Here is a 25084-nt window from a genome sequence, read left to right on the forward strand (position 1 = left end):
GAGTTTTCATATTTTCAATTTAGGTAAAAATTCACAAGCATAAATCAAATAGAGTAATAAAGAATATGTTTTGAGCTGATGAGATAATGCCATGTAGTCAATTAATCCATTTTATATAGAAATGTGGTCTTTGTCCTCCAGGATTTAATTCACAGGGCTTTAACTTATTAAATTAAATATTTGTTACACATGCTGCAGAGACATTCAAAATTGCCTTTAGCCAGCATCGCAATCACGAGTAACTTCAAACGAGCCTGGTGTAAAGATAGTAAATCTTACCTAATCTTTTAGTTATCTGTAGAGACGCCTATAGGAATCGTTATTTTAGCCATTGGAAATGTTCTAAAAAAAATTAAATAGTATTTTACAATCAAATATTTTGCTACAACTATTAATTAAGCCTATTATTATTACTGACACTTCGGTGTCCCCGGTGTGCTATCAGGAGGTATAGTGTTTCCAGCCGTTTTTCTTGTATACCTATATTTTTATTAATGATCTATTATAGTAAAAAATGTAAAGAAGTACACCACGTCAAATCAATTATTATACTATGATCTTGGTGAATATCATAAATATGATACTATTATAATCGCAAATTAATTAAAATACTAATTAAAATTTTATATCTTTTCCAGAGCAGCAGCAGAAGGATACAATCTTCGAGCTAAATTAAAACATAGACATAACAAAGACCGCATTATTAGGACAAGCGACTGCTACAAATACAGAACAGTTTAATTACGTAATATATACAGTGGATTACGCAAGTTACAAACTTCGATTTTGACGAATTGGAGTCTTGATACTCTACATTTGAATTTAAAAACGACGTTTTGTTTATAATTATTAATATATAGTGAGAACAGCTTCAAATTCTTTAACCATGAATTGACTCTTATGAAATTACCTCAAATTTCACGTTAAATCGGAAACGAACAAAGGAAGCAAAGCCGACAAACTTTGTTCTTCTCTTCTTGAAGTCACTGTGACTCAATAACTGAATTACAGTAAACATTACTAAGATATTGACCATAAGTAATAAGTATCTCAATAATATTGCAGTCACAAAGATTAAAAAAGATAGAAATCATCCAATTATATAACTAATCTGCAGATAATCTTGTTCCACTTCACCTGCAATACTTTTGCTTTTGGGGCTCCATGAGGCATTAACCGCATTCTAACAGTTTCTTATAAGGATAGCAATATCTACTTCTTTCTTACATCTCGTCAATTAGCTTCACATCTCTTCATTGTGCTGATTAAATTTGTAATTTATGAAGCAGTTCTCGGCTAATATCGATTGTAAAATCCACTGATCTTAAGCCTACACCGTGTGTACGATAAACAATATATATCCCCCAGGTCTGTTACATCTAGTGTAAAATAAAACTTACTTACAGCGTTTTTTTGTACGATTAGCGATAAATTCGTTATCTGCAGCGTCTACTGCAAAATATTATCTAGTGCGTCTATTTCACATAGAGCAGAAGATTCGCTATCTACCACGTTTACTACACCTAATATAAGATACAAGTTAGCAGCCGCGTTTGCAACACCGTGTTGCAACACGGTCTACAACTCAAGTTGTACGTCATCTTCCACATTTACACCGTGTGCAAAACACACGTCATCTATCACATCAACAACGTGTGCAAGGTATTCGTCAAATACCATAGCAGAACTGTGTGCGAAGTATAAATAGTCTACCACGTCTACTCTCTGTGCAAGATAAACGTCATCTACCACGTCTATCATCTACCACGTCTACGCGTCATCATGCTGCCGTGGTCTAAGCTGAGAGCGTTCACCGCGCTGCTGTTGTTTGTCGCGTCTGAGCTGCACGGCGCCAACGGTGAGTACCGCATTGATTATATAGTGCATGCGTTCTAATGTCTTGAGTTGTTATAAAAATTATAAATTATCCGTTATTACACTCAACTATTAGTTAAATCTCAGAAAAACATATCTAATCGTCATACAGGTATTATTGAATTTTTAGTCTCAAAACCGATGTACGGAATTGAATATATTGGAACTCATTGCCCGTACGCAGAATTATTTCTTAACAATTTAACAAATTGACGTGATTCTAGCTAACTGCATCGCTTGTATGAGAATTTAATTTTGCCAGCGAATCACTTTATTTTCACTTTTTCACACTTACAGCGTGAAAACAAAATTATTTGGACATGAAGGAACCACGTTTGTGCAAACGTGTTCATAAGCATGGTGTTTCGTTGTCCAGATTTCAGGTTCACGGTTAAAAGTATTTTCATTAGATTGTTCAAGAAAGTATTCAAATTAGAATAGGAAAGCTTTAATTTACTCACATAAAATGGTTGATGAAGGATTCACAAAGAGGAACTTATCGTAGGAATCAATCCTGGCACAATGAATTACGTGATAAATAACACAAGTCTTCGAGATGAGACTGAAAAACCTGGTTTGCATATGAGATTGTAAGAAGTACTTATAGATTTTAAGATTTCAATACAAAGCCCGGGACGTCATGTATGTTTGATCGCTCGATTAGAGCATGGCAAAGCGAAGTTGCAAATAGCGTAGTTCATGTCGTCTTTTATCTTTAATCTATAAAGGCAAACAATGCTTGAATCGCTAGCTGGTAATTGGTGCAGGGCAAACATTGTTCTGGACAAAATCAGTGGCGCAAGAAGAGAGCTTCGTGCCTGTCTGATAGTTCTTCAAGTGCACGCAATGTGATTACCTGTAAAGTAAACTGCGATATGGAATAGTAATTATGGCCGAAAATTTCTGTGGACTGAACAACGTTGCGGTATCGTTAAATGACTCATAATACTGCCGCGTGAATCAGTGTGCATAAGTTAGAACAGGTACATTGTTAGTCCATTTGTAAATGCCTCTGTGCACTATAATATCAGGGATGAACATTTGCCACCAGAAAAAAGATATCAATATCCACTTATAGATACAGTAAACTCACAGTATTTACAATTGGGAATGAGTTTCGTAATTTATGCAGAACAAGTAAGCTGTTCTTTCCGATATCTGAATGAATGGAGTGAGTTTTCGTGGCTTCGGAACGCTGTTTCTCAATGCGTAAAAGCAGGGTCGCTTGTTTAGCGACCTATACTTAGTCATTGTTTTAAATTTGAATTCAATTAATACAAGAACCACGGGCAAGCTCGACATTCTAATTTGTTCAACAGCTATAGAGCTAATTTTTTGCGTTTCTTATTTTTCGTCATTTCGGCTTTATTACTTCCTAACTTCTTTTAGTTATAGGTATAAAACTTATTTTGCAAATCAATATATTTCCGCGTATCCAAAAACGCTCAAAAATTTATGAAACTGACTGATTGGCGTACAACGAAGTACCAAACCTATACACGGAGCGAAAATTCGATCGTGATTAACGATGTGAATCTGGTGGTTCATTTGGCAATCTTATGTGGCGAGCTCGGCACGTGCAGTTTTATTGCAGGTTCATATCTCATTAGCAAGAGATGACGGGGTAAAGGCTGCAGTTTTGCAGACGACTGACGCCAGGCTGGTATAAGACCTATTCTCTAGCGGTAACCTGTGATCCAATGAAAATGTACAGACGCGTCAGCTTCTGATTTGCAGTACCAGAAGCTGGGGCGACTCTAAATTTTGTTAGGGTATGATCCAATGAAAATTTACAGACGCGTCAGCTTCTGATTTGCAGTACCAGAAGCTGGGGCGACGCTAAATTTTGTTAGGGGACTGATAGACGTTCGTTTCGTGGAAGCGATCGATCTTTGCATGAAACCACGATGAATCTCACGCAATCTGGAGGCGATTTTTACGGAGCACTTTTTAGAAATTTGCCTTGACAAAATAACAATAACTCTGGACACTTTTTTAAACATTTTATAATAAATTATTCTAATTATCGTCGAATCTGAAATAGTCGTTGAGAAAACGGATACTTTAAACACTCGTGACGTCTTCGGACAATAATAAGGAGCAATGATTAGCATAAGAATTATCAATATCAATTCGAAAATCATTCTTTACTTTATTCATTCACCACGCAGGAGGATCTATTTCAGTTCTAGGTCTCAACAAGCTAATAACCTTCCTGTAGGACCCGATTTAAAATTTGAATCTGGGCTACCGGCTTGCATCACATCAACACTGAAGGATCTATTATTGCAATTTACGTTCATTTTAATTAATAACATCAGAAATTTTTAATTTATCACATTAGCAAAAATCCGTTCTCATTCCAATATGTTATTGCGAAATAAACCTATAAAATCATTCATAAATACATGCGAAATTAACAATTCTGTAGGATTTGACCAAGTTGTAGTTATTAGTTGAGATTTTTGCATCGTCATTGAAGAGACGAAGAACATAAATGAAGCATCCAGGAGACGGATGAGAGCGTCTCTCAATGAGATGTAGGTTGAAAAGTCGAATGCGTGTTGAATATTGAATTATTTTAATTATAATAAAGACGTGTTGCGTCTTTACCAAACGTCATCGCATTACGAGCTTCGAAAACACGGAGGGTTGCATTCAGTAAATTAAATTTTCCTGCAGAGGATTTGCAAAGTAGCAAGGATTCCTCAAACATTTATATTAATGTTGAATGAATAAGATATATGAATGTCTAGGAATGTGAGTTCAGTTACGTATTAACTCCTAAAGTATGGCGACTTTAAAAGTGTATTAACCATTGTGATGAGGGTGATTAGTATTTTTTATTTGATATTCACATGTTTAAATATGAAAAAATTCGTATCCATGTATTAAATTTCCAATCAAGCTCGCTTTCACGCAATCTGTTAATAGGTTTGTTCGTTCAATGAAAATAATGTTATGAGGCTTCACAGATGATGCTCTGAGCTTGGATTTATTAAGCCTTATCAATGACTGCAAGCAGGTACCAATTCAATGTTAATTGAATCGCTCATTATCAACAATAAGCAACAAATCAAATGTGTTCAATTATTGCCAACGCATGAAATTATTACGAAACATTTACGTTGCTGAAGTGCTGTGTCCAAATCGAGTAATGGTTAACGAGAAATCAAGGTCATAAAAATATTTCATCTCATTAAAACAAAATCCAGTCATTTCAACGAAGTCGGACTTTTTGTTCAGGATCTTGCTGACTTCAATCATGAGTTGATTACGAGGGATTCACCAATGAACCAATTTATTGATATTATCGTATATATGATAATGCCAATAAAATTGGTATATCGGAAAAAATCATTGAAGATAAGTAAATTTGAAGCAAGGATTTCCTCAACACAACATCAATATTAGGTAAATATAATTTTGTCGTTTTATAACAGGGTGAATTTCTCCTAGAAATTAGTGTGCTGACTCGATCAATTTATTGATACGTTTAGTAGGATTTAAAGTTCTGGCTGCACATCTATGGGAGCGAAAAGGCATATGTGGTTCAAATTGCTATATTGTCAATTGATCAATATAGCCATTTGAAATATCAATATATGTCCTTAGCTCCAATAATATCCACAAATAGTGTCAGGGATCGCTAAATAATCAGTCGGTCGGCGCGTGCATTTACCCAGTGGATAAGTTTCAAGCTTTAATAAGATCCACCAATACATTTAGGAATCGCAACATAATCATTCGGTTGGTGCGTGCATTTACCCAGTGGATAAGTTTCAAGCTTTAATAAATTCCTCCAATACATTTAGGAATCGCAACATAATCATTTGGTTGGTGCGTGCATTTACCCAGTGGATAAGTTTCAAGCTTTAATAAGATCCACCAATACATTTAGGAATAGGTCGGTGCGTGCATTTACCCAGTGGATAAGTTTCAAGTTTTAATAAGATCCCCAATACATTTAGGAATAGGTCGGTGCATGCATGCATTTACCCAGTGGATAAGTTTCAAGCTTTAATAAGATCCACCAATACATTTAGGAATCACAACATAATCATTCGGTCGGTGCATGCATTTACCCAGTGGATAAGTTTCAAGCTTTAACAAGGTCCACCAATACATTTAGGAATCGCAACATAATTATTCGGTCGGTGCATGCATTTACACAGCGGATACGTTTAAACTCTTTAGCTTTAATAAGATCCACCAATACATTTAGGAATCGCAACATAATCATTCGTTTGGTGCGTGCATTTACACAGCGGCTAAGTTTAAACTCTTTAGCTTTAATAAGTTCCACCAATACATTTAGGAATCGCAACATAATCATTCGGTTGGTGCGTGCATTTACCCAGGATCCGATCAAAGGTCTGCAGTGCCGTGATGAAGCTTTGGGCAACAGGTTTGCTATTCAGAAGGTAGTGCGCTATTGCGATGTTACGAACAGAAGGTGAGACGGAAACACACCGGACGTCGTGGCTTGATCGCTCTCGCTTTGATATCGCTGCACACGGAGAAATTAATGGGTCGAACTGTACGAATAGTGACACACTTTTTGCACGTAGCACCACGCATTTTTGCCGGGTATGGATGACCTCCTTCAGGACAAAAAGTGAGTCTTGCTGCACTCAGGAAAATCCGTGGCACAAATTGTACAAATAATGACACATTTTTTGCACGTAGCACCACTCATTTTTTCCGGGTATGGATGATCTCCTTCAGGACAAAAAGTGAGTAGCTATTTGGACAAAGCTTTACACATTTCTCTAAGTGCAGTGCTCGTTGCTCGGTCCAGACCACAACTCGTACCAACGTACGGGTAAATAAAGTATAAATTATTTAGAATAAATATGTAATGCAGGGAAAATTGGAAAATAAAAAATAATAGTTTGAAAAAGGAGTGAGTACATTTCATATTAAAATAATGAACGAAACTCAACTGCGAAATTGGTATTTCAACTCAAATAAAAGCTATTTCATGTAAGAAATCACCATGATCAGTGGATTGAAGCTTTCTGACTGTATAAAATCGGTTGTTTCTTCTTAATTCCTGTCTTTAAATGCTGATTTTCATATAAATGTTACTTAATTGCTCTGCAAGAAACACACAAATATGAAGACGTGACCACAAAGCAGACGCGTTTGCCGTGTAAATTATTATTTTTTCTTCAAAAACAATGAATAATCGATTTATGTGCATAATCACAGCTTTATTTAGCGATAATTCCTTAAAATATGTTTTCACTAAATTTTCATAGAGGTGATATATAAATAAGCAGGTATTTAGTTCCGCATTAGAGGATAAGTTTAGATAAAATTTAATGGCTCTTATAATAATTCCTGAGTCTGAGATCGCGAATAAAATGTGCTGAATAAAATGTATTGAAGTTCATCAATATAATTGCCCATAAATTAGAACATTTTGTTCATTTTCGGGCGTTTCAGCAGCAATAAATCGTCAGATTTGTTTGGTAACTCGCAAGAAATTGTTCGCTTAGGATGTCAAATATATTTCGTAAGTCTGTGCGTGTGTAAAGAATAACATGATTGAAGATGCGAGTCCATTTGATTTACAGTTTTTAGAATAAAGTTTTTTTAAAGAACGCACTTCGGTAACTTAAATTGACAGCGAAAGTTAAACGTCAAGTAAAGAGCTTAGTGTTGCCTCGCATATGTAATGAACAACCGGCCTGACCTTACTTAGGACCACAGCTGCTCTCACCTCACTCATGGACCACAGCAGCTCTCACCTCACTCATGGACCACAGCTGCTCTCACCTCACTCATGGACCACAGCAGCTCTCACCTCACTCATGGACCACAGCTGCTCTCAGCTCACTCATGGAAAGCGAGCAAGCTAGCATAGCGCGGTTACTTAAACATAAAACATTACCCAGAATATAAGATTACTTAAAACATTACCCAGAATATAAGATGGTATTCGCAACAAAACTTCATAAAAGGAATAATTACGCGAGACTTCACGTTTGCTTAGAACTTAATAAAATGTCATGTTTCAAAATTATCCTTTAAAGCAATAATATTCATGAGAAACTGGAGACATGGCGGCAGCATAATGAAACTTTTTGTGTTGGAAAATACGATTCAAGAATTGACACTGCTATTTTATCTTTATGAAATGAACTGTTGTTGAACACGAAAAAATATTGCACACACCTGAAAAAAATGACAGTGCATTGCCTAAAGTGCAACCAATAATATTAGTTGGCAAATACTTCTAATACTTTCTTCTATTACTTCTAATACTTACTTCTAAATTTCCAGCCTTTTCAACAATTACGAGGTATAATAAAAAATCTTTATAATTAATAGGTTTGAAAACTATAATAAATCATTATCTTCAATCGATTTGAATATGATGAAACTGAACCATTTGTAGTTAATCAGAAGTTGTAAAAAAAGAAAGAAACTTAGAATGGCGAACTGATCGAAATGAAAACAAATTGGGATGTCTCCCTAAAAGAAAAGCATAATTAAATGGCAGCGAATCGATGTGCAAGCTACGAAGTGCGCAACTAATACTATCGCATTATTCAATGCGAAAAATTGCGGATTTTTTTCTTCACTTGCGCTCACGGTTTCAAATAAAGTGAACGTCTTTATTATCACGAGACCAAAATACATTCATTCCTGAGCACAATGGACGTTGAAAATATTAACATTTGTTTTCGAATTCGTTAACACGAAAAATTTCATTGGGTAACTGTCTCGTTACTTGAATTCAAACTTCCATACAATATGAAATTTTGTTTTACTGTACTTGAATCCCAAATAAAATTAGTCTCTATCAATAATGGAAAAAATAAAGTGCTGGGTATAATTAATATTGAAAATTTTAACCTGTGTTTATTGTATTGTTACGAGCGAAAAAAGCTTGAATGTTTTCTTCTATTCACATAAATTAAGGCAAGTAATTGGCTGTAAAGCCATTAATAGAACTTATTATATATTCGAAGCCATCCGAGTGTTCAACGAATATCCCAGTATAGGTTTATATTCCAAAGCGAAATTCGAAATATATTATATTCGAAAAATTTCGGAGCCCAGCAGAAGCCGCGCGTGATCAAGCAACGAATTATTGATATTATTATATTAATCAATCAAATTACCGTGCTTGGTGAGAATATTTTCCAACAGAAAATTAATCAATCGTTGAAAATGTTGATGATTAGTAGATGTTGATGATTAACAGGGTAGTAGTAAACACGAATGTAAAACTTTACGTTCTGCATTCGTGCATATTTCATTAATTCAAAACTTTACATTTTGCGTTCGTACTTATGTAATTATAAGTAATCAATATGGTTGAAGGTGATCACGAATACCGGTTGTTTAATAAAACTACTTAATTTAAAAATAATAATTTAGATAAAATAAATAGCCCAGAAAGTGAAATCCAGCGTTGAAGAGCCAATTTAAGTTTATCATAAAACGCCTCATACCAATTAATTTGAATTCAAACTTCAAATTTCTCCTTCAAAGTGAATGCATTTTAAAGCGACCTCGTTGATTACTTAACAAGGCGCGCACGTCGAGCTCGCTAAACTAATGCTTAAAGAAACATGAAGCTTTTTGGTAAATGTTTTTTGAAGTAGCGATACGCTGTGAGGTGTAATTTAAGCTTGCGAATCTTCGGCCCACGCTTTAGCTTGAAATAAGAAAATTTATTCGCAACACATTTAAACTCCTTAAAAACAGCTGGTGGAAACTCTTACTGCTGGCAGACTGGCTTCCTAAATGAAAAAACACCACAAAATTGCAGTCGTTTCTTCTAAAAGCTAAATTAAGTAGGTCGTGAAGATCCTTTTTTATGTGAAACACTTTCTAAATACCCTAATTTCTCATAAAATGATTTAATGAGGTCTGTTATGAATTATTACCTCAAAAGAATTGTTAATGACGACAATCTTTAAGCCTAGGTTTAAAATTACAAATGACAACAATCTTTTATTTAGCATAGGTTTAAAATTACAGAAAACAGCGAAGGATTGAAATAAGCGAGCCATCCTGGCGCAGCAATGACTGAAAAATTGCATCACAGGAACAGCCGGCGAGGACAGACATTTAAAAGGGATTTAGTCCGAAAAAATTGCGTTGTACGAGGGCACTAAATTTAGCTTAATATTGAGCTCTAGTTCAAAGAGAATAGTTTCAACTGCAATTAGACGGACGGACATTTCATCGAAGATATCTAAGGATTGAACTTACATAACCAAGTTATAGGAATTTAAAGATAAAGATAATTAAAAATGAACGATAAGTACGGTAAATTTAATTGTAGGAACAGAGAGGTATTATCAGTACGGTATGTGGGCTCCGAAAATTAATGCAGAGGTCGCTGGCAGAATTATATCATATAGATCGTTGTTCATTTTATACTTAATTCTAACTTAAAATCTATTGAAAAAAACGTAAGAAAATATTCCAAATTTGTTCGCCCTACGGTAACGCTTGAGTTTCGTAAACGTTAGGCGAAGAAAATCGGAACTCAAAACAGGCCTCAAATCAGCATTGAAAACAACCCTCAGAACAGCGACTCGAACAGCCTTCCTATAACAGAATTTAAAACAGTACTTAAAATAGCATCAACAGCCCTCAAAACATTTCTCTTGTTGTAGCTGAGGCAGGTCTGCCCAAACATCACTAAGTAAAGAAAGAAGGGATGAGGTTTACGAATAATTTTCTTCATCGTGGACTGAAAAGATTAATTTTTTCGCATGTATTTTCTTAGGAGGATTCATTTTTGATTAAATTGCGGTAGCTTATTTCTTGCTTTTAATTCACTATGGATTAATCTGCTCCCTTTTAAACATTTCTTTTGCTTACAATTTGTTTCGCCGCTTCATTAAGTTTGTAACTGTGGACAAAAAAAAAGAATACAATACCACTTAAACTGCCAGCTTTAACGCTGCACTATAACTGTTGTGTTTCACGTCTAAACCTTCTCTTCTGTACTACGTTTCTACACTTAATAAAGTTTATTTCTTAAGGCAAATATATAATGTCTTTAAAGTTGTTAGCATTAACGAATAAAAATGCTGAAGAGAGTCTGGAAACGACGACGAAGGCCGCGTAATGCCTCCAGACTCTGAATGTTTTAAGTCATGACCACCATAATCACCGCATTCTTAAGCCTTTATGGGCCATTTTTCAAGGATGTGCATAAGCCATATTTTCGGTACTCGGTTTTTGAGAGCAACTCGTTAAGGCAATTAGGGTTAAGGGATATTAAATTATTTGTCTTGGGTTTGAATCCGTGGCTTTTAGTTTTAGGAGAAATAAGACACCTTAGGAGGTGTTTATTGCCGATGGAGAACATTAATTAAAATGTGATTACCATAGCTGACAAAACGCAAATAATTTAACCGAATCTTCCATGCGTCGTATTAGATGGTTAAATCGGACTTGAATTTACCTGATATTCATAATAAATTACAAAGAAACAAAAAGAAACGAGAAACTCAGATATCCTTGTAATATTTATCTCAATGAATTATTCAAGTTACCTGCTAACTTGGCCCACTCCTGAGGCCATTGATACCGTTTTCGTGCAAGCAAGGGTCAAGGAGCCTTTGGTTTGGCAAGCAAGGAGCCCTTGCTTGCAAGGGCCGTCCCCGCGGGACCTTTCTCCGCTTCGCTGGCCTGGGCCTCTGGGCCATAACTGAATTAGGCCTCATCTGGTCTCCTCGATGACTTCGTGATCTTGAAACTCGGCTTCACCCGAGCTAAAACGCCTGCTTCGTATATTACGTTGAGTCTTGCCGTGCAGAAGTTAAACCGACGCCCAACGCTGCCTTCACGTGCAAACGGGAAATATTTTCACGCTTATAATTAAAGTGGATAAAATATGCTATATTTGATATATAAAATGAAAGATATTTTTATGAAAATATGTTATTTTTTATTACTCTTGGGTGATATGCATTGCAGTGAACATATCACTTACTTCAGAGCGATAAATAGGAGAATCGTCAAAAAACATTTTATATAACACAATTTTTTATTCAGCGTAGTGCGACATAATCAATTAACAGAACATAGTCGCCTCAAAAACTTTTATCCAAATGCTCGCGGTCTACTTGGTTGACTCGCTTTATTCAGGCTCAACGTCCCTTTAAAGAGCGGATTAAAGCCACTCTAATTAGCTAATTAAAAAAATAAATGGTGAACGACCAACCAGCAGCCTGTTGTCTGTTAATGGAAAATATATAAAACACAAAAAATATATCCTGATTGGAAATTTAACATTCGCTGTAGTCGTTCTATTGAAAATTAATTACTCTCGCTAATACATGGCGAAAAGTGCAACGTTTTAAGTGGCTATGAAATACAAGGCAAATTAAAATGTTGTTTGTGCAAGCTTCATGAAACATCAGATCGCTTCGCAGGCTCGTAATATCATTGGCACTGCGATTTCTCGCCATCAGAACTGACGTATTTTGTTTCATGAACTTGGCATGAGGCTTCATGTAGTTTTGACTCTCTACATCCGTATGATGTAGAGAGTCAACATAACATGATTAACATAATGATTACCATAACTTTAAACTTAACCCTCTACCGCCGTATGTCACTCTCCGGGAACATAACTTTCAACTTAAATTATACGTGAACTATTGAGTGTAGCAACCTGGGGAAGTAAGTTTGAACGCAACAGAGAACATTTTAAAGTTGTACGTGGCGGCAACCATCAGTGCAAGTCATTTTGCGTTCACTAGAACGTATCCTTTTAGGGAAGTTGGCTTGTGACAATATTGCTCCGGTTACTCATGTATGGTGGTAGAGGGTTAAGATGACACTTTCATCACATTAATTGTCTGTAGATTGATTGCCAATAAAGATCTAACAAAATAAGGCACAATGTCGTTGATGGGTTTAGTAACTGTTTTCTTTTAAAATGTTTAATGGAATTTTTTAATTAAGTCTGATCATAATGATATGAAAAACATACGAATTAAACATTACATTGTGCTGTATTGTTTTATATACAATCTACAGTATTCATTGCAACAGTATTGCTTTCATACAGTCTACATTGTTCCTTGTAACAGTATTGCTTCCATTCAGTCTACAGTGTTCCTTGCAACAGTATTGCTTGCATACAGTCTACAGTGTTCATTGCAACAGTATTGCTTCCATTCAGTCTACAGTGTTCCTTGTAACAGTATTGCTTGCATACAGTCTACAGTGTTCCTTGTAACAGTATTGCTTGCATACAGTCTACTGTGTTCTTTGTAACAGTATTGCTTCCATACAGTCTACAGTGTTCATTGTAACAGTATTGCTCCCATACAGTCTACTATACAGTGTTCTCCTGTACAGTGTTCACTGTACAGGTGATACCTGTAAAGTGAACCTGTATACCTGTACTATACAGTGTTCACTGTATACAGTCTATACAGTGTTCTTTGTAACAGTATTGCTTGCATACAGTCTACAGTGTTCTTGCTTCAATACAATATACTGTATGCGCTCGTCAATATTTATCAGAGAACTCGTTTACTCAGAACTAATGCTTTTCATTCGTTAATGGCATCTGTCATAAAACTTTCCTCTTCATTATTACTTGAAGTGTCAAGTGTTTGTAAAGTTTTCTCTTAGCGGGCGAAAATCTTCTATAGAATTAAAATCCAGTCTGAAAGATGAGCGAGTTCGACGCCAAGTCGAAGTTACTATTATGGTAAAATGTCGATTAAAAAGTTATAAGAACGATAACTTCTCAGTTAAGAAGTTATCGTTATGATAACTTATCATTTAAGAAGTCATCATTATGGTTAATGAGGAATGTATGTTAATGAAAACTATTGATGTTTAATAAGCGTGTAATTCATTATGGCCTTTACTGAAAAAAATTGAAATATTCCTTCTAATCGGAGACATTTTGCCAAAGTGAAAAAATTTTGGGAGCCAAACAAAAAAAAAAATTATTAAAGTATTTAAATAATTGAAGATGTCATTGAAGGCGGGATTTGCTGTTCTTGAAAGGTGAAAGTTGTGTTTATTATCTAGATAAACACGTGCAATGGCCAAGTGTCTGGGATTGATTTAATTTTGTTAAATACTAAGCGATAAATAATAATAAAAATAATAATAATTAAATACTAATCGAATCATGAAATGAGATGTTTCATAATAGGTGAGTTTGAATGTGGCACCGCGTCTAAAAAAATCAAAAATCTTGCAAGAGTTTATAATACTCAATACCATGATTTGATAATAAGAAATTAGCAAATTATTTTACGGTAGCGAAACTTTTAATAATAATGATAATAATAATAATAATAATTATAATAATAATAATAATAATAATAATAATAATAATAATACAATGCAAATTATTTTCTCGCTTATTTACAAAATTCCCTAAAATTTAGTTTCTGAAGGAAGCCTCCAGAGTAGACGTAAAGACGCATTGACACACAAATGCCGGCAACGTAGATTGTCAAGACGATTCCCGGAATAATCCAGGAAGGAATGCAGGTAGTAGGTACCTCGACATTCCCATTTGCCATTCGAACAGTCCACATTCCAAGGAATTCAATGCACCTCAACGGGGCTGAGTTGTGTGAATACAACTATTTTCATTATTCTTCTCTTACTATAAGTATTGCACCCACAGGGTGATTCTTAGAAATTCTGTAAAGGGTTAACACAATTTTAATAATAAATATTTTGTTGGACACATTTTTTAAAGAAAAAATTTGGTTGTCTGTGGGAAAACATCTATATTAACAATAATTAATATCTAACAAAAACAATGAAGAAAGTTGTCAATCCAATTCAAGTAAATACGTTGTAGGTTTTACAATAAGTTTTATAGACATTCTGAATAATTAGAATGAAGTTATTTGTGCAAAGCCAACGAAAAAGAATGTGCAAAGACAAGAAATATGGTGAAAGGTAAAGAACGTCCATTAGTAACTTCGAGCGTAAATTGCATCTCTGACAGCCATAAATATTGTCTAACTCGATCGACGTGATTCTTTTAAACGAGAAAAAATTATTATTTTCTGCTGAATTCGTGAGAAAGCTTTTGTTGTAGTTAAAAGTTGGCGAGAATAACAATTTATGATTAAAGAAACCAACAATTATTGACTAAATAAATGCTGTGAAAAACTCTTATTGGATACTTTGTTGATCGAGGAACTATTGTTGTTCAGTGGACTTGTAAAAACAATGAGCGAGTTTAAGTGGGAAGAACAATTTTCTATTTGTGAGCCCTTGTATCATGTATCTGTCATATCTCTAGTGAGTAAATATCAACGCACATAAATAACAATATTAGTAATTGTTGAACTAATAAGTTAAATATAAGTTATTACGCTTCTTTTCGACGTCAAGCCATTGAAAGCGAAATAAAAAATATAACTCAGTACTCACTGCAGTGAGTGACAGAGAGCGCATTATCTGGTCGAAGAAAACTTGAGGTCACGCACGGACGGACGGACAGACAGACAGACAGACGGACATGGCGAGCACAATAGTGCATTTTTTCCATAAATGAGAAAATGCGCTAAAAAGTGACTAGAAGCGTAAAACAAAAAGCGAAGGACTGGCTTGAGTAAAGCTGGCAATGCAATCGTGGATTGGAACGCGTAGGTGCCAATTGCTTCACTCGATGCTCATATGACACAATTTCATAAGTAACCTTTTTTCAGCCATCTTCATTTTAGGGAAAAGGTATGAAAATTTTCTATATTAATTTACATTTGTGATTTTTACTTTGGATTGTGAACCAGTTAAAAGTTCCTACTATTATTCATCCTGAACCATTATTCAATACAAAAAATTTCAACCAGAAATGTTTGTAGTATTGGGTATACTATACGAACATGTGCTATACTAGATGAGTTATATTTACTGTCACGGACAAATTACGAGTTTTACACTGAACATATTTGTTTATATACAGGGTCCGCCATATTTATGGCAACGCATGTTTTTTGTAATTTCTCAGTGAAACAAACAGCTGCATTGCTTTTTTATTGGATGAGCTAGTAACCAAGAATTACCTAAACAATTCTCGGACATATTTATCCAATATGACCACCCTTATTTTTAATGACGGCCTCCAATCTACGCGGGAAAGCTTCACAGGAGACACGCAGCATTTCTTGATGGATCAAGTCCCATTCTCGTGTCAATTTAGAATTTAAACTATCCAAAGAATCATAAGGTGTTCTGCAGACCCTACTCTCTAAAATAGCCCACACAGAAAAATCGAGAGGATTCAAATCAGAGCTTCATGAGGACCATTCATTTTTGCTAATGGACGCTGGGATGTGACATTGAATCAAGTTTTGGGTCATGCTTGAGCTATGTGATGGGGCAGATTCTTGTTGAAAACTCCATGGTGAGCCGTTGAAATGTTTACGGGCTCAAGGTAAACAACACAGCTTCCAAAATGTATCGCTGACTGTTTAATTTCACTCCTGAGGGGACAAAAACGAATGGGAACCTCCCAGTGGCGGTTACCGCGGCCTAAACCATCACGGACATGGGATTTTGACGTCGTGTTGCTGTTCTGGTTGCCACAGATCCATCCTGACTCCAAATTATGTCATTTTGACGGTTAAAGCTTTGTTCAATGTAAAATTTTATCTCGTCACTGAACACCAATTAAGCTGGGCAGCGTGCCATCCTCAATGAGATCCAGAATGTGCTGGCATCTTTCGAGCCTTATTCGTTCATGATGGTCTGTTAGTTCATGCCTTGTTTGCATCTTGTAAGGGGAGGTTTTGAGGTCATCTTTGAGGACTCTGCGCATTGATGTCTGACTGATTTCTGCTTCTGCAGCCAATTTTGCAGTTGAGCGACGAGGGTTTCTCCTCAACTTCTCCCTCGTGTTTTTGACCAATTGTTTTGTTCGGACACTTCGTTTCCTTCCTTGAACAGGTCGATTACATGTTTCACCAGTTTCCTTGAATTTTTTTACCACCTTCCACACAGTTTCACGACGAATTTGGAGCTTTTTTGCAATGACTGAGTTACTCTCGCCCTTTTCATGCAGGGTTATAATTGCATTTCTATCTACTGCCATAGGTCATAGTAAATTTAGACACCTTAGACTTCTGCAATATAAAATAGATGAATTAATAGATGATAATAAACTTCATTATAAAAGAAAAATCTCATAGAAACCAATTTATTTTTATACAGCAAACATCCGTTGCCATAAATATGGCGGACCTTGTAATCTGGGTGAGTTTTTCTGTCTGTATACTAGAGCGTGAAAAAAGTCACCGCATAGCTTAATTGACGATTTTAATTACCATAATGAATCAACTCGTTGAAAAATGATCTTTTGATTATAAAATTTGGAATCTAATTTAAAACAATGCAGCGCATCGATCATATCTTTATATATTTGAATAGTATTTTATATATTATTCAAATTACACATTGTTGGGGCAACCTCTAAGGCCGTTGTCGGAATGGACAAGGAATTAATAATAATAACACTAAGAATAACTAAAAATATAATTAAAAACATTTTAAGAGGAAGTTCGTGAGTGGGCAACTGCTTAATTAGACACATGAAGGTGTCTAAAGGAAACTTGATCACAATTAAATAAATTATAAACAAAAGTAGCGTGAATAATATAGACTGAGCAGTCTACGGTCCTAGTCGGCTTCTCACGGGCTCACACATACGCACGGTATAGAGGCACGCATACGTGCTCCACCCAGCTGCACGCATACGTGCACGTGGAGGCACGCATTAGTACCCCACTCAACTGCACGCATACGTGCACGTGGAGGCACGCATACGTGCCCCACTCAGCTGCACGCATACGTGCACGTGAAGGCACGCATACGTGCACGTGGAGGCTCGCATTCGTGCCCCACCCAGCTGCACGCATACGTGCACGTGAAGGCACGCATTCGTGCCCCGCTCAACTTAAAGCAAGTTTAAGATTCACGATGTTGAAGTGGCCCTTGAAGGTGATGTGGCGAAGCAACCTACGATAGGAGCAGGCACGTCGCGCTACTTATATCTATTAACAACTAAAGAATACAATGGCTCCGGAGTTGACTTGGTGCCATACTTTCAAAACTCGCTAAGTGAACGTAAGTACTTACGCTCTATTTTCTTGTCCATGATTGGGGGATTTTGCTTGAAAGGCCGTCAATGATTGGCTGATGAACTTACGATCTCTTAAATTTTTTTTGAAAGTATAGACCCAGAGGCTTCCAGCGCGCTTGACATGAAATTTCTAGAAGTAATTGAAATTTTCTAGAAGAAATTGGAATTTTCTAGAAGGAATTGGAATTTTCTAGAAGAAATTGGAATTTTCTAGAAGGAATTGGAATTTTCTAGATTGGTCGCATTGTCAATTAGAGAATGGTAATTTTTCAGAAATCATTAGCATCGTAAGTATCGTGCCGTATCTCAACCAAACACTCAGAGCAATGAGCGAAACTTTGACCAACTAGCGATGTAATTTTCGCTCATGGGTGGGTATTCCGGATCCAGCTTAGCCTAGTAAAATGATGTAGCAATACAGCGTCCACCCTCTGCTCGTACTGTGGTTAAGAAGTGTGTCAATATTTGGATAAATGATATATTCATTTTTATAAATGGATCAAGAACAGGACACGCCTGTGATAATATTCTGAAGAGCCCTGTTGTGCCGATTTAATTTTTGTATGCTGAAAGTCTAGAAACGATTTCAAACCACCGTCCGTTGAAAAGATTTGATCAAAAAGGCAGTTTTTTAGATCTGTAAACTGGTCACGAAAAGAATAAGTATCGGCGATAGGCCTATCAAGGCCTAAACTACAATGCCGAAGATACTATACACTATATTACTATACTAACTCATCCTGAGCGCAACAAATAGACAAATTTAATTGATATCGTGGAACAAACCCATGGGACAAAACCTTGAATATTTCAACTTGAAATAAAACGATTATTAAAATATCTTACGAACCAATGATCGGTAACTCACAAACGAGTGAATCAATTTGAAAGTTAAAGCTAACACTTACCGTAAAGCAGAGTACGACAGTTGTACGTCCTGTAATAGTAATACGTTAAAAATCTCATGTTTAATTGTTAAGATTAACTGCAGAGCTTACGATTGTCTCAATTAAATTTGAAGCTAGAAAGTCTTGATCACTTTTACAGGATTTTTGCTCACTAATGTAGTGAGTCGCTTACTCGGTCAGTAGCGTTAAAAGTAACAAGTGTTAGTAGCAAGCGACCAGTAGCTGTCATAATTAATTGTCGTGTAATTTTCGTGACCGTCGAAAAATAATGTACCTAAATATTGAGAATGTTTCTTAATATTTAGGTACATTATTTTCATATAATATTTAGGTTCATTCATATAATCTTTAGGTTCAAACTGAACCAAAAATATGGGTAAATTACCTAAATAACATTTTCTTCCTGTAATAAATATGGATTTCTTTCCCACTTGCTGTATCACAAAGCTCTTTTTTATCAATAAAGATTTTATTAATGAGAACGCCAAAATTAACCGTATCTCGACTGCCCTCCACCGCGTTGTTTAATAGGTGAGATTCGCAATATAAATTTGACTTGCCTTCATGATCCATATGTGTTAGTGCTAGTTACCCAAAATAGTGGATAACTATTAACTGCTATTCACTGATAGTTGATAGACAGTTCAACCATTTGGTTGAACAAATTAGTTGAATGGGTAGAAGTGGAAGACACTAAATTGCTGCGATTTAACGGTCAATACAATTTAGTTATTATCGAAATGCTAATTTTGCTATGGAGTTCATGCAGTACCTATCACTACCAATAAGTATCAACTCCCTCCCATTTGCTAGTCTCAATGCTGGTAAACAGCTTTACTGCATATAAGAAATTTAAGACCCATTTAATATGTCTCGTTATAGCAAAAAACGAAGATCATGTTCTTTGATTGCAGCTATATATTGAAACTTGGGAATTTATTTCTAAAAATACTGTGATCTTGGGTGGAAAATTTCCAAGTATAGACTAGCACGATCACCTGCCCCGAAGCTACTGACAGTTAATGAATATTTCACGAGAAATATATTGAATGAAGCCTCGTATTTGGATTCTGTTTTCCAAGAAATCCTTGTAAAAATTGACAAGAAATCCTTGTAAACACCGCGTAGGATGCGTGCCAGTTCTGTTCAATGTAATACATAACATTTCCTTCAGAAAAATCGTCTGCCCCAAGCTATGGTTATCTTCACAATTTAACTACTTTATTTTTTAAACAGATATATCTAAATTTTTAAGCGTGTTAATGGACATGATTTAAAATTTTTGCGAATATCATGGATATGCAGCATCTGCAGGCATGACGCCTCAGGTGTTCTTTTTGAGGAATTTAAATTCGTGAACAAAATTGTACATTTCTTTCATACGCTGAAGACGGATTTGAATAGAATTTTTACAGTGAATATGTGATTAACAGGTCATTTTCTCAATAACATTTCATAAGTTTAACATTATATGCTGGATTTGAAGTAACGAAATTCGACAACGGGGTATTAGAAATACGGGATTGATATAATTGGATTGATATATCGTGATTGATTTAACGGGATTGATATATCGTGATTGATTTAACGGGATTGATATATCGTGATTGATATAACGGGATTGATATACCGTGATTGATTTAACGGCATTGATATATCGTGATTGATATAACGAGATTGATATATCGGGATTGATATACCGGGATTGATATATCGTGATTGATTTAACTGGATTGATATATCGTGATTGATTTAACGGGACTGATATATTGTGATTGAATTGACGGGATTGATATAACGGGATTGATATATCGCGATTGATTTAACGAGATTGATATATCGTGATTGATTGATATAACGGGATTGATATAACGGGATTGATATATCGTGATTGATTTAACGGGATTGATATATCGTGATTGATTTAACGGGATTGATATATCGGGATTTATATAACGGGATTCGGTTTGACGGCACGGATATACTACGGGATTCTGGATGATGGAATTTTTAAATTTCAAATATTCCATGCAAGTTGGGTCAAGGTGCAAGTTATGGATATTTTTCTGTGAAGAGAAGCAGTGAATTAGATGTAGCATGTTGTTGCAATGTAACTTGGAGAATTTAATGTTAATGTAATGTTAAGGAAACCGTTTGAGCAAGCATGTCATCCGGTTGAGTGTAAAAAAGTATAGTAGACGATACAAACATAACAAAATAAAGCTAATTTTGTTCAAACAATATTTGTTTTTGCTTCACGAAAGGATTTTTTGCAGAAAGAATTCATAGTCAATTGGATTTGAATATTGAAGGGCTAACAATAAAAAATTACACCTTTCCTTTATTAAATAATCCTAAGCCATGCATGATGACACATGATCCAAGAATAGGAAAGTACTAATTATCTTGACAAATCGTTCGTTCGCCATTCACGCCAAATAGTATTTGGTGATATCTTAATTTAAATAGATCTGTTATTTTAATTCATTTACAATACAATTAACTGAAGCAAATCAGCTTAACAAGCGCAAGGTCAGAGCTTTCCAAACCTTTACTGCCCATTTTAAGAAGTCGATCTTGATGTTCACTATTAATCGTGTCAAATTTATTGCAATTGTAATGTTTTTATTAATTCTATATTCATTAGACGCTCTTTATTAACATTAGATTCATAGTTATTTGTTCAGTTTGATTTAGTGGCTGCACGTTTCTCTTCGTAACTATTATTGAATTATTTTCATTACAAATCATTACAAGCCTTAATTTAATTATGTGAAAGGGCACTCGCATGTGATAATTTAGCTCTCAGAATTTTACGTTTTTACAGAAGGATGAACACAGGTTTACCAGAGAATAACAATTTAATTGTAAAATTATTTCCGTATAGTCACAGATTTCCGGCGAAACAAAAACAGAATTTACCGCGGGAAAATGCTCAAAATTGTACCTATCATGAAGATACCAACGTTGTTTCCAAATAAGTTTCAAAACATTCAAAGTTGAATAGGTACATTCCCTGCTTTTGAACAGGTACCTAGAAGTCGGTTGGGCACTAATTACAGATCTATTAAAAATTGGCAGGGAAATTTCCAAAGATATTGCAATATTCATCATCAAATTAAACTCTTTTGTTTAACGGCCTAAACATATTGCCGTCAAATTGTTACTCTATATTTTATATCGTTTACAGCGTCAGTGGGAGCGTATACACAGTAAGACAGGCTGCTTATCAGACCAGGCTGTAGGTGTTGACTGTTGAATATTGCCCACACGATATCTGTCGTCTTATCAAAGAGGTTCTAAGACTTCATTTTCGCCTCTAAACAGTGAAGAAAACTTACTGAAATTGCTTTAGTTCAGAATTTCAAACATGCTGGCTCATTTTAAAAACTAGCATTATCTTCCATATTTAAAATTGGTAATCTTTCATTTGTGTAATTCGCATGATCGTTCATATTCAACAAAATTCTCCATCGCAACATGTGATGATCACAACATGTGATGATCACAACATGTGATGATCACAACATGTGATGATCACAACATACCTATAGCCGACGAAAAAAATTGTTAGAAATCAAAATCTAATCAGAAAACTAAATGCGTCAATCAATGACAACCTTTAGACGAAATTTGTCAATGAGCCGCACAACTTGGTTCAAAAGATGATCTCATGGGAGATATTCTTTAAAGTTCCATGAAACTTGCCGTAACATCGCCTAGTTTTGGTGATGAATTTATAACTTTCGTACAATTTGGTGCACTCCAGCATTAAAAAAAATACTTTTTAGTTTGTAGGCAAAATTTCTAATTTAATTGGAAAATTTGTTAGGAAGATTTACGCGTCTTGGGTCTTTGCATTAACGAAGATAATAAAAACGTTAGAGAAGTCCAAACAATTTTTGTATATGTTAATGGTAAAATCAAGTCATATTGCAAGTTTATGTTCAATTCAGACGTGGCTTGCATAAAAGATAATTCAATTTTCCTATATGAATTCAGCCGTGTATGGAAAATGTGTGAAATTCAGATCAGTTTTCATGCATGTATGAAAAATGTATAAAACTCAAATCTTTTATGCAGTTGTAAATAGCAACAGTTTGATTCACAATATTTCGTGATTTTTATTTAAGATGAGCTGTGACAGCAGGTTACTTGTTGGCATGCGGTTGCGTTGGGCTTAGTGAGCAAAAACATGTTGTTATAATGTGACTATTGATGCATGACTTTACGAACATTATTCTATACTACGAAAACCTTGCATTAAAATTTACATTAATTAAGAATTTACATTAATTTACATTAATTAACATTGCTTTTATGGAAGTCTCGTCTAAATTTAACATAAAACTTGCAAAATAACTTGATTTTACCATTAACATAGACAACTACACATAGGGGCTATTTGTGTCCCGAATTTTTCAAAGTGAAATTGCTAACAGTACTCAAAATGTTATATAGAGCTTAGCTTTTTGATTGTACTTCAATAGTGTTATTCGGACATGTTCAATAATTCCGTGTCACTAGTGAGGACCATACATGCAGTGCACGGGCCCAATGACCATATCACTAATGTATGTCTGTGTCGTGTTGTTTATCGCATGTAATGTCACTGTGTCACAACGAGCCTTGTCGTAAGGGAGAGCAATACAAAACTTTTACCACCCTACCTCTGCCCATGCTACCTGGACATCGACTGTACTACTATACTAGTTGGCTGTACAGCTCTGATTTGCGACTTCCCAAATATGGACTTATCGTAAATTTTTATTTTCAGCGATCGGCTTCGTCTGCGATGGCGTCAGCATGACGAAAGCCACACTGCATTACAAATACTTGTTTGAGTGTGGCTCACACGCGCGTTTTACATTGCGCCTTAATAAATTTAGCAACGGGCCTTAGTTCATCGCTTCCATTTCGTTTGAATTTTGTAAGACACGGATAATGCTTCTAAAATATTATTTTATAAAACATTCACAGAAAAAAGCTTCCATGGTTAAAATATTTGAACTGTTTACTTTTAACTCATCCATTACACACGTTGCGATTGCATTGATTAACTTAAATAACATCCTTCGTTTCCTCGGCAGGCGCGTGTTCGCAGTTCGGCCACTCATGCTTCGGTGCTCACGGCAAGCGCAGCGGCGCCCACTCTGCACCATCGCCGCTGGCTGAAGCCCTGGTCTCCTACCGCGAATCCTACGACATTCCTTCAGTTAATCATATTGGCGATTACAATTACCGTGCAGGACTTGGGTCGCAGCCCGAGGAATATCCATTGCAGACAGTAGATTACTTCGAGGAAGGCTTTAAGAATTCGATAGATCGTCAAGTATTGCAGGGAGGTTATGAGAGTGAAGAGGATTTTGAGAACAGACAGGTTTTACCTCCTTGGCTCCTTATCAAAGAGCTTAGTGATGGTAAGGAAGAAGAGGTCTTAAACAATCGCAATGAAGCTGGTCTTGATCTTCAAAATTTCGTTGGCCAAGACAGCCAAGATGCAGGGCATGAGCGTGAAAATTTCCATATAAATACCGGTGAAACAGAGAGAAAAATGCTCAAAAGCCGCTTTCGAGTCCCAATGTCGAACAAACTGCACGAGGCTGAAAACGAAACTCTCCAGGATTTAAAAAATTGGGTAAATATTTATGCATTTAAACACTCATTTAGGATTACAGTTCTGTAATTCTAATGCTAGGCAAAAAAAAATTATTTTGCTTCGTTCATGAAAGCTGAGTGGCACGAGTGGCACACCACAAAATAAAATCTCATATTTTCATCATCTGTTTGGGAGTCCAAGCAGAAATTTATTTAATTGTTTCTTACTCCATAGTTTCTCCTCTTCATCACAGTTCTTCTTATTTTTTTGAAATTGTATTTGCTGATAACTCTAAAATCTTAAGGCTTGTCTGCTAAATTCCAATTATTAATTTTTTATTGCCGTTGTGATTAATTATAACCGTTGATGCAGCATTCACAAGGAAGTTGAATAACAACCAAGCTATTATGCGCTAATAATCGCCTGCCTTTAATATTTTGCATTATTTCTGCATTATATAATATATTATATTATTTGCATTATTTTTGCATTATATAATATATTATAAAATTTGCATTATTTTTGCATTATATAATATATTATATTATTTGCATTATTTTTGCATTATATAATATATTATAAATATGG

The 25084-nt window shown here is 35.4% G+C and overlaps 1 protein-coding gene across 1 annotated transcript; it reads left to right on the forward strand.

Moving 5' to 3' along the window:
• The first annotated feature begins 1631 nt into the window (after nucleotides 1-1631).
• Nucleotides 1632-24912, forward strand: LOC125178841. The gene is made up of 3 exons (XM_047883547.1): nucleotides 1632-1858; nucleotides 23988-24410; nucleotides 24869-24912. Exons 1-3 carry the CDS (start codon nucleotides 1783-1785, stop codon nucleotides 24910-24912), a joined length of 543 nt encoding a protein of 180 aa, XP_047739503.1. The 5' UTR covers nucleotides 1632-1782.
• The last annotated feature ends 172 nt before the right edge of the window (nucleotides 24913-25084 follow it).

The sequence above is a fragment of the Hyalella azteca genome, unplaced genomic scaffold (genome assembly GCF_000764305.2).
Source record: "Hyalella azteca isolate HAZT.00-mixed unplaced genomic scaffold, Hazt_2.0.2 contig13225, whole genome shotgun sequence".
Classification (NCBI taxonomy): Eukaryota; Metazoa; Arthropoda; class Malacostraca; order Amphipoda; family Hyalellidae; genus Hyalella; species Hyalella azteca.